Below are 11,762 nucleotides of genomic sequence, written 5' to 3' on the forward strand. Positions count from 1 at the left end.
CAAGCATACATAAATTTTTCTCTTTTATTTTGAGATAATACTCAATTTAGTCTCTGAATTTGCATGCGAGCCTCAATTTAGTTTCTAAAATTTCAATTACCTTTATTTAGTCATCAAATTTTACGAACATGACTCATGTTAGTCTTGAAACAATTTTTAACGTACAAATGTTTGTAAGATATGCCATTTTAATTTTGACACTCAAATAATCTAAAAACAATATCGCAAGTGGTGTTTATTAAAACTTTACCTAACAAAACAAGTGATACGATGCTGTTTCTAGACTATTTAAATACCAAAACTAAAATTGCATCATTTTACTAATTTTAACGTGATATTTGACCGTCCATATAAAAACTTAATATAAGATACATTTATAAAATTTAAAAACTAGATAAAAACAATTAAAATCTCAAAAACTAAATCAAAACTACGTACAAATTTAAAAACCAAATTGAGTACCCATTTTATTTTTCACGTTTCTAATAGTTTTAATATTTTATCTGCATCTCTAATCTAAAATTTTTTATTTTTAATTTTGGCATTCAACAAATCGCAAAGACTTGATGCGATTTATGATTTACAAAATGAGCACCGACTCAGCAATTTAAGTACATAAATAGATAAAGAGATTCTAATACTCTTTCTAATTTCTAGTGTTTGATGAGATTTATATATTTTCTAAAATAGATAAATCAATACTCTTTCTAATTTTTTAGTTTTTGTTGTCATTTACTGATTTACCTATATAAAAAAAATTATAAAATTATTTTTTCAGTTTAATTGCGTAAAAACCCTCCTACTTAAAAGGTAAATGAAATACAAAATGAGTACGGAAAGGGATGAAATTTTTTCGATTTTTTCTAATTGAAGATGTAAAGTGTAATTTTAATTTTTTAATATTTTTTAATTTGTTATATGTTTGTTAAAATTAGTTATTAAAATTAGTTATTAATATAAAATATATATTAAAATATAAATATATTAAAAATAAATTAAACTATATATATATTTATACACAAATATATTAATGACTTATTTTAGTAGTTAATTTTGATGTATGAATAATATTTTTTCTTTTATATTTTTTTTGTTTTACCTATAAAATGTATAGTAAAAAATCATACTTTATCTTCTCAAGTAGAAAAAAAATAATGGACTTAAATATTCAACTTTTTTTTAATTAAAAGTGTAAAGCGTGATTTTTAATATTTTAATATATTTTAATATTTTTTTGTCTCATCTATGAAATGTATAATGAAAGATCACATTTTACCTCTTCAAATAAAAATAAATTAAGAAGATCTAATCTAGCCACTTTAATTTTGGATAAGTGTTTATGGTTTAATTTTTTCATGAATTGAATTCAAACTATACTAAATTAAACCAAATTATTTTTCACATAACAAATTAAATTTAAACTAATTTATAATGTAGTTCATCAATTTAATTGAGTTCACAAAAATAAAATCAATTTTAATTTTAAAAACAAATTTAAATTAATTTATATGCTAAAATTAATTTTTATTTAATTATTATTCTTTGAAATACTAAAATTTCTCGTTACCTCTTCTATTTTTTTTTTTTTCTAAAAGAGAATTATCCAGAAACATGGAAATTGGAAGGTTTTTTTTCCCAACAAATTGGTTTTCGATAACTTTATGAGCAGCGGCACTCAAATGAACTATTTGTAATTTTTATTTTTTAGGAAAATAATACATGCAAAATAACGCATTTAGGAAAATAACGTATGTTTTTAAAGGAGAAATATTATTTGTATACTAAAATTAGTTATTAAAATCAGTTAACAATGTATTTATGTATATATATATGTGGTTTAATTTATTTTCAATGTGTATTTATATTTTAATATGTATTTTATATTAATAGCTCATTTTAGTGACTGATTTGGGTGTACACGTAACATAACTCCTAGTAAAATTAATCTAATATCAACTAAAAAATATAAATTCTTACTAGACATTGAAATACTAAATTTATAATATCCACAATATATTTCATTAGGACACGAGTAAACTAAGAAGAAACGTGTACACAAAGTGTTTACAAAGTTGCAAGTCCACTTTAGGGTTAGGTTCTTGAACACCGCGTTTTTAACTTGGAAACCTGCACATGTTTTTGACTCGCAATTCATTCAATTTTGAAGTCAAGAGTACCAATATTGATGACGATTAGAGTAGTAAAAAGGATCCCATTAGTGTTCCACGGAAACAAATGACAAATCAGAGCCAATAAAACAGACCACATAGCTGTAGGTTTACAAATACAAATCACAAATTTTTCTAATTTTTCTGGCAATTATTTAAAAACGTGTGAGATGGACGGTGTAGTGAGATTCATGTTTTTGCCACTTTTGTTTTTTTTCTTGTTATTTGATATTTTGTTTAATTTAAATTTCCTTCGCTCTTCCCTATATAAAAGAAATAAGAGCCAGCTCATTCCATTCCAACCAACAGGCCACTAACATCTTCCACAGTGATCCCACTTTTCCATAGCAGAGAGAGAAGAGAAACAGTGAACAGTGAAATTAAAAGAGAAAGAGAGAGAATCAACAACATCAACTGAAGCCATGGCCTTTGCGAATGAAATCATGGCTTCTTCATCAAGAGTCCTTCTACGTAACAGTTTAAAACAGAATCAATCGCCATTCTTGGTAAGCCCTGTGTTGGTGAGGTTGAGGAAAGCTGTAAAGTTTCCTGTGGCAGCTTTAAGTGAAGATTTGCTGAGGGACCCTTCCTCTTCCTCCTCTTCCTCCTCTTCTTCTTCTTCATCTTCCACTTCGTCTTCTTCTACTACGTCTGTGCCTGTTCCTGTTTCTGTGGTACCCTCTGAGAAACCGGTGAAATTCAGAGTTAGAGCTGTGGTGACTGTGAGAAACAAGATCAAAGAAGGTTTTAAAGAGACTCTTGTGAAGCATTTTGATGCTCTTACTGACAATATTGGACAGAATATTGTTCTGGAACTTATTAGCACTGAGATTGATCCAAGTAAGACCTTGTTAATTATAACTTTTAAGAATCTGTATTTCCTCTTTTATTTTTTTTCTCAAAAATAGAAAGTCAACTCTTTCTTATCTTTTGAGAAATATTCCCTAGTTCCCGGAATGTTTTTGCATTCTTGAAAATATTTTGCAAACTACACGAGTCTGTTATTGATTTTGGTGTGTTGCAGAAACGAAGGCGGCGAAGAAAAGCAACGAAGCAGTGCTGAAAGATTGGTCGAAGAAGATCAATGTTAAAGCAGAGAGAGTTAATTACACAGCGGAGTACATGGTTGACTCTAATTTCGGAGAGCCAGGAGCAATAACTGTGTCGAATAAACATCAACAAGAGTTCTTCTTGGAATGCATAACAATTGAAGGGTTTGCCACTGGACCTGTTCATTTCCCTTGCAATTCATGGGTACAAGCACGAAAAGATCATCCTGGAAAAAGGATATTCTTTTCCAACAAGGTAATCTCTCGTCAACTTTCCAAAATTTATGACAACAATAGTATGCCTTAATTACTATGCAGCCAAGAAATTTTTAATTAAGGAGTTCCATATGCTTCCCATTAAGGTTCAAATTATTAGCATTTTTAATATACTTTTTAATATATTTAGAATAAAATAGCGACTAAAAAATTTATATATGGAATGGGATGAGAAATATATCTTAATATTGTAATCTGTTGTGTTTTTGAAAATTATGGGAGATACACAAATTGAGCTATCCGACTTATGTTTAAAAAATTAAAAAAATTTAGAGTACACAAGTTGGAGGCTTTCGATTTGTGTTTAAAATATTAAAAAAATTTGGAATACACAAATCGGATGTACTCCAAATTTTTTTAATTTTTTAAACACAAATCGAAGGGTCCTGTACCCAAAAATCCGACGGTCCGATTTTTGTTCCTAACACTACAGCTGCGTAAAACACTCATACACTCTATAATTACGTCCTACACTACTTTTCTTTTATATATAAATTAAAAAGTGAAAAATAGTAAAGAATGAACATTTTTATCTGATATTATTCTATTTTGATTTACAATTTTCTATGAAATAATGAATTTTTGAATATTAGTTATATAAGCAAGTAGTTTAGTTGAATAGTTAATATACTTTTATTATTTTTATTATTTTAATTTTTGTTTCCTGTAGCAGTCCTGTCTAGAAAGAATATTGAATAGTAAACGGCAAAGAAAGAATACTGAACAGATAGCCAATTAGGCCATGACCTTTTTTATCATCTCTTCATTTGGTGTATGAATATTTATTATTGGATTTAGATTATACACTCAAAAAAGTTTTATAAAATTAAAATTATTATGTAGTTATTAAAATAAAAATTTTAAATTTTATTAAGAGAAAATTTGACATTAGTCTTAATTAATAAATCCTTTATTGCTTTATATTTTTAAATATTCTTTTTTGCCGGTTCAAGTATGGCCAAATTATTATTATTATTATTATTATTATTATTATTATTATTTACACTTGAAACAATATTATGTTTAAGGATTTTTCTAACCAATATCGTTATCTATGTTAAAAAATATTTTAATTTTTATAATTCTTTTTTGCATAAAAATATTTAAAAATTTGAAATTTATAACTTTTTAATATAAACGATTTACATTTAACATTTTAATAAGTATTCTAAAAATATTTAGTGTATAAAATTTTTTTACATAAAAAATAAAGTCGTTAAGAATAAATTTTATTTAGATAAAATTATTAAATCGTTAAAAATATTATTTGTATACTAAAATTAATGACTAATATATTTATATATAAATATATATGTATTTTAATTTATTTTTAATATGTATTTATATTTTAATATATATTTTATATTAATAACAGATTATGATAACTAATTTTAGTGTATTTGTTGATTAATAAAATATCTTAAACCTAATCCTATGTGGCTATGGCCATGGGCCCGCGAACTTTGCATTGACCTTTCACAATCTGTGGCATACAAACCGTCCAATTTCAATACCCCCACTGTCGGTTAATGTATTGCTAGTATATTCTTTTTTCTTTTTTTAGGTAGTTAAAAATTTAGGGAGCTACTCAAATGAAGATGCAAAAAACATCTTTTTATGAAGATGCTTTGTATAAAAGTGTGATTTATTGATTTGGCCACACTTCAAATAAAAACAACACTTTTATAACATATCAAAATCTAACCCTATACTCCATCATCTAAGGGTCAAAAAGAAAAATCATCACATGAAGACAATTATAATATCTTCATGGGAGTACCCACCAAAAATTTATACTATCACTTTTCAAATATTTTCTCTTTTATATAGTTTTATTTGTTATTTATAATATTTAATATATAATAAACAAATGAATAATTTATTTTAAGAAGTAAAGCCGACCAAAATATAGTTTTCTAAAATTATCAAGTAAATCAAATAGTAGCACTTTTATTCTCATGTCAAATAACAGTTATTGTTATGTTTTTGTGATTCATTTGTTCAGCCCTACTTGCCTGGAGATACACCTGCTGGTCTTAGATTTTTGAGGGAAAAGGAGCTGAGGAATCTCAGAGGCGATGGAAAAGGAGTTAGAAACTTGTCTGATAGAATATATGACTTTGATACATACAATGATCTTGGAAACCCGGACAGAGCACCTGAGTTTGCAAGACCAACAATTGGAGGATCTGAGCAGTATCCCTACCCAAGACGGTGTCGTACTGGCCGTCTCCCATCTGACACTGGTAAATCCTTTGAGATTTCTACCTTTTGAATTACATTAGGGTGGAGACTCGTATGCAGTTGTTTTCATGCGAAGTTAATTCTCAAACACTATTAAATGATTTAATGTGTTTGACTAAATTGTCAACTTCATAAGAAGACAACTGTATTAATAACTATGGGACGGTAGAAGGTTTTGAAACATGTATTAAATTTTCTCAATAAGCAAGCAAATATTGGTGATATCCTATTTATGCAATTAGTTAACTTGACATTCATAATATGAGTTATTTATGATCATTTGCATCTAGACTGAATTTTTGGATATAATACTATGCTTTACTGATCACAAAGTATTATGTGATTGCATCTGGCAGACATGTTTGCAGAGAGCCGTTTAGAGAAACCAAATCCGATGTACGTCCCTCGGGACGAACGATTTGAAGAGTCTAAGCAGAACACATTTTCTGTGAAGAGACTCAAGGCTGTTCTCCATAACTTGATTCCTGGGCTTAAAGCTAGTATCTCTGCTGATAATCAAGATTTCAATGATTTCTCAGATGTTGATGGTCTTTACAGTAAAGGGTTACTGATTCAGTTGGGTTTACAAGATGATGTTTTAAAGAAACTTCCTTTGCCAAATGTGGTTAGCAAGATCCAGGAATCAAGCCAGGGACTTCTTAAATATGACACTCCCAAGATTATATCCAGTGAGTATTCCTTTGTTCATGTCAATAGTTTTTGAGTTTTATTTGTTTGAATTTTGGATAAAAAAATTGTATAGTGAGGAGGAGAAAAATAAAGATACAGAATGATAGGTAAATAATTGATTTCAAAAATTATACTTGCACCAAAAGAAATTAAACTAAAAATAGACATGTCTTTCGTTAGCGTGTGAATGCCATGACAAAACTAGTGTTTTAGATAACATAATAATAATAATAATAATAATAATAATAATAATAATAATAATAATAATAATAATAATAAAGTAAAGTGGTGTGATTTTGGTCTATCTATTTAAAAAGGAAAGGTATATAGTAGATTTCTAGGTGTGAATCGAAGTAATAAAAATAAAGGTTAAGTACGATTTTGATTCCTAAAGTAGGGACTGAAAATTTGTTTTGTCCCAGCCTTTTTTGTTATAAAATGGCCTCCAAAATTTAACTTAGTTTTAAAATTGTCTTTTGGACGAAAATATCTTTCCCCCTTCTTTCCCAAAATTAACCACAAAGCAGAGGCAGCAGAGGCAAAAGAAGAAACAGAAGCAGAAGTAGAATCAACAACATCAATAATAGTGAATCAACAACAACAACAACAAAAGCCAAAACAGAATCAACAACAACAAAAGCAAAAATAGAAGTAGAATCAACAACAATAAAACAACAACAACAATGGTGAATGGTGAATCAACAACAGCAACAACAAAAGTAAAAATAGAAGTAGAAGTAGGAGCAGAAGGCAAAAGTAGAAGCAGAAAGCAGAAGCAACAACAGGGCTTGATGGCGACGGGACAACGTGACCTTACTCGTCAGCGGTTCGCGGCTGAATGCGGTCTTCCTCAGCGCCTCCGTGCCTCTCTTCTCTTCCTCTGCGCTTCTCTTTCTCTCTCCCTCTGCTCGCAGTGACGCGAATCCAAGCCAGCGGTGATGCCAGTGAACTGCGGTTGTACTGGTGCGACGATGGAGAGGAGCTGCAGCGGTGGTGGACGGTGGTTTCGGTGGTTTCAGTGGTTTTGCTGGCATGACCTCCCCCTTCTTCTTCCCTGCCCCCACCTTCCGCGTGATTCCCCCCTTCTCCTTCTCCTTTGTTTTCTTTCTTTTTTTTTTCTTTTTTTTTAAATGTTTAGTTAGGGGTAATTTGGTAATAAAAATTAAAGTTTTGGTAAAAAAAAACAATTTTAAAACTAAGTTAAACTTTAGGGACATTTTGTAGCAAAAAAAAAAAAGTCGGAACGAAACAAATTTTCAACTCCTACCTTAGAGACCAAAATCGTACTTAATCCTAAAAATAACATTTCGTACTTAATTATTTCTGGGACAGACATTTCTCATTAATAACAGAGAATTTAGATATGTCCAAATTTGATCTTATGTCAACTGATTTTTCTTTTCCTTACCTACCATTTATTTGGCTGAGCGTGCCTAATTGAAAGTAGGTGAGTTTTAATGCTATTGCATAGCGCTCGCAATATGATTTATTCGACCGATAACGAAAGAGGACCACTACGATATGCAATTTGTGCTTTAATGTTAATCAGTTAATTTCTACACTTTGAAAAAAGGAAAAGTATCTGTCTTTTATGTATGTTCTTTCTGAAAGGTTTATATCCATAGGCATTTAGCAAAACCTGCATCCAATTTTCAACTTGATTTCTTTTTTTAATGTTTCACATGCGGCATGCGGGAATAATTTATGTGTGCTTTTTATTTAAAAAATTGTCAAACAGAAATGATACATCGTCTTATAGCCTTTATTATTATTAAATTAATTAAATTAATTATCTCACATGTGTAACTTGCAGAGGACAAATTTGCGTGGCTGCGAGATGACGAATTTGCCCGCCAAGCAATTGCAGGAGTCAACCCTATTGGCATTGAGAGGCTTCAAGTTTTTCCACCGGTTAGCAAGCTTGACCCGCAAATATATGGTCCCCAAGAGTCTGCTCTTAAAGAAGAGCATATTCTAAACCAACTCAACGGCATGACTGTGCAACAGGTACCCTTTCAAAGTCTTATTAAATATCTAACTGCATGCGAAGTTGATAGTTGAAAATTATTAGATTGTAATTTAGTTAAACATGTCAAGTAATTTGACGAAAACTATACTGCATGAGTTTTACCAATCACTTCGTTTTTAATGTGTACGTGATTTATATATTTTTTTCTGTTAATTAGTTCTTTACTTGATGATACTAAATTCAATTATGTTTCTATTCTCTGCTGCAGGCAATAGATGAAAATAAGCTGTTCATAATAGATTATCATGATGTTTACCTTCCATTTCTTGAAAGGATTAATGCACTTGATGGTAGAAAAGCTTATGCTACACGCACAATCTTTTTCTTGACACCGCTTGATACTCTCAAGCCTGTGGCTATAGAACTTAGCCTGCCTCCGGCCGGGCCAAGTTCCCGGTCCAAACGCGTAGTCACACCTGCCATAGATGCAACTACCAATTGGATGTGGCAGCTTGCTAAGGCACATGTTTGTGCCAATGATGCCGGGGTGCACCAACTTTACAACCATTGGTAAGCTATAACCCTCTTTAATATGCATTAGTGCATTACAAAGTACTTAATAAGCTCTTAATTAGTGAGTAGCTTACTTGAATTTTTATTGTGTGTAATTTTTATATAATAGGTTACGCACACATGCTTGCATGGAACCATTTATTTTGGCTGCTCACAGGCAAATGAGTGCTATGCATCCGATTTTTAAGTTGTTAGATCCACACATGAGGTACACTTTGGAGATCAATGCCCTGGCTCGCCAGAGCTTAATCAATGCTGATGGAATTATTGAGAATTGCTTCACCCCTGGCCGCTACGCCATGGAAATTAGTTCTGCTTTCTACAAAAACTATTGGCGTTTTGACATGGATACTCTCCCTGCTGATCTCATTCGCAGGTACATATCTTAGTGTTCCTTTCTTTCATGTCATCCGTATAGAATACATGTTAAGATATAAAATAATTACAAATATTTAGTGACTAATTTTTTGTGTATACATAATATCTTTATAAAAATAACGTAAAATCAATGTGTTGTGGTAAATATTATGAATTTGAGAAAGGAAAAGTCTACGGGGCCAGCAATTTTATCAAATTCTGGCCAGCATGTAACCATCAAAGAAGAGTGAGCCATTGGATGAAATCTCACATTAATCTCACACCATTAAAAGCCTCATTGATGGCTATTTGATGGCTATAAATTTCAAATGTTGCTGGCCCCTAGCATTCCTCTTTGAGAAATATAGAACTTTTATAACATAGACTATTATTGTGACTGGACCAACATTGTGGAATTGGTGTTTGCCTTATTTGGTGATTGCAAAAAGCAACTATATCTAACCAAGATTTTTCTGTTGGCACTATGCAGGGGAATGGCGGAACCAGACCCATCCCAACCACATGGCCTAAAGCTTGTATTTGAAGACTACCCTTATGCTGCAGACGGTCTTTTGATCTGGTCAGCAATTGAAAACTGGGTCCGCACCTATGTGAACCATTACTACCCACATTCAAGCCTTATAATCAATGATAAAGAGCTTCAAGCATGGTACTCTGAGTCAATCAACGTGGGGCACGCAGATCGCAGCCACGAGAGCTGGTGGCCCACGTTGAACAACAGTGAGAATCTTGTCACCGTACTCACCACATTGATTTGGCTTGCGTCTGCTCAGCACGCTGCTCTTAACTTTGGCCAGTATCCTTATGGAGGGTACGTGCCGAATCGTCCCCCGTTGATGCGAAGATTGATACCGGATGAGAGTGATCCAGAATATGCCAGTTTCATTGCTGATCCACAGAAGTATTTTCTCAACGCCTTGCCTAGTTTGTTGCAAGCTTCGAAATACATGGCCGTGGTGGACACTCTCTCCACTCACTCCCCTGACGAGGAGTACTTGGGAGAGAGGCAGCAACCTTCCATTTGGTCCGGTGATGCTGAGATCGTCGAGGCCTTTTACGAGTTCTCGGCTGAGATGAGACGGATTGAGAAGGTCATTGACGGAAGGAACCGGGATAAGAAACTGAGGAACCGGTGTGGGGCAGGAGTGTTGCCTTATGAGTTGCTTGCACCAAGTTCTGAACCGGGTGTTACATGCAGAGGAGTTCCAAATAGTGTGTCCACATAAATTCCGGAAATAAATAAGAGTTAAGTCTCGCATCTTGATAAAGAATTATGTTGGGCTTAAATAGTTAGTATTATGGGAAACGGGTCTGTGGTCTATGTGGAGCACTAGGCTTGCCTAATTTGTAACTAGATTGGATTAATGTTAGTATATATTGGTTATTGGTAATATACTCTAAGGTTATATGTATCATATTTTATTAAATAATAAATAGAGTTCGGTGGTGTATTAGTTAGACTTATAATCTTAGAAAATGAATTCGTAAAATTAAAATTAGTTGAATAATTAAATTGTACTAAACTTCAAATAGCTAACCATCATAATTCACATAACACAGTTAAGTGATTGTACTTGTTTGCAACTATGGCATGAACATATTTTAAAACCAAGTGTGGTCTTCTGGGCCATTGCCAATATCTGAGATCACTGTTCACAATATCTTATCAAACATTGCATCCACTGAAGTTGCACAATGGTTGCTTCTCCCTTGGTCCAATATAATATAGGTTACATAGCTTTACAAAATTAGAATTACAAAATTAGAATGTTATGCCCTCCACCACTTATCTACCAGTAGTCGTGCTACCTCCACCAAAAGAAACATAACAAGCATGGACCAAACAAGAGTACAACCAAATAATTCATAGGTTCAGATATATGGGAAATAAACCACCCAATACATTATACACCATGATTATTAACATATTTGAGTGCCGAATCCACATACGAGGCCAGCTGGTCTCGATCGGGGAGAGGGACGAGGAAGTGGCTACGAGAAGAATGTTCTGAGCCCAAAAGGTTCATGAGTTCATTAAAAGTACTAAGATTTAGTCTTGAATTGGCTAAAACTACTCTAATTTTAGTGCAAATTAAATCTGACTTATGAGTCCTAAATAGGAATTTAGGCTTGAATTATTTTGGAGACTGAGAATTGGATTCTAGTTTCCAAATAAGTTATATGGTTAATAAATGTGAACTATCAACAGTGAACATGGATTGGTAAACTAGTTAGTTTCATGAATAATTTCTTCACTTTTTTTTCCTACCTAGTATACTTAGAGATTGGAAGAGTGAACTAAGGAGGGAGTAGTGGTGTAGTGACGGTTATTGAATAAGAGTAATCTGAGATTGACGCGATTACTTAATGTGGTTTTTGAAATCCAATTTTCAATTTTATTATTGTAGTCCTCCA

At 31.9% G+C, this 11,762-nt stretch overlaps 1 protein-coding gene across 1 annotated transcript; it reads left to right on the plus strand.

Annotated features, from left to right (window-relative positions):
• The first annotated feature begins 1,993 nt into the window (after window positions 1-1,993).
• Window positions 1,994-10,798, plus strand: LOC112777604 (linoleate 13S-lipoxygenase 3-1, chloroplastic). Its single transcript, XM_025821987.3, has 8 exons — window positions 1,994-3,008; window positions 3,193-3,473; window positions 5,499-5,739; window positions 6,094-6,426; window positions 8,241-8,434; window positions 8,665-8,966; window positions 9,079-9,345; window positions 9,817-10,798. Exons 1-8 carry the CDS (start codon window positions 2,591-2,593, stop codon window positions 10,571-10,573), a joined length of 2,793 nt encoding a protein of 930 aa, XP_025677772.1. The 5' UTR covers window positions 1,994-2,590; the 3' UTR covers window positions 10,574-10,798.
• The last annotated feature ends 964 nt before the right edge of the window (window positions 10,799-11,762 follow it).

This window comes from Arachis hypogaea, chromosome 19, assembly GCF_003086295.3.
Source record: "Arachis hypogaea cultivar Tifrunner chromosome 19, arahy.Tifrunner.gnm2.J5K5, whole genome shotgun sequence".
In the NCBI taxonomy this organism is placed as follows: Eukaryota; Viridiplantae; Streptophyta; class Magnoliopsida; order Fabales; family Fabaceae; genus Arachis; species Arachis hypogaea.

Bases quoted from the DNA above. Each gene is read 5' to 3' on its own strand.
- LOC112777604 (XM_025821987.3), top strand. From the start codon at position 2,591: ATGGCCTTTGCGAATGAAATCATGGCTTCTTCATCAAGAGTCCTTCTA. The intron at 3,009-3,192 runs GTAAGACCTTGT...GGTGTGTTGCAG, and splicing joins TAGCACTGAGATTGATCCAA to AAACGAAGGCGGCGAAGAAA. The intron at 8,967-9,078 runs GTAAGCTATAAC...TTTATATAATAG, and splicing joins CACCAACTTTACAACCATTG to GTTACGCACACATGCTTGCA.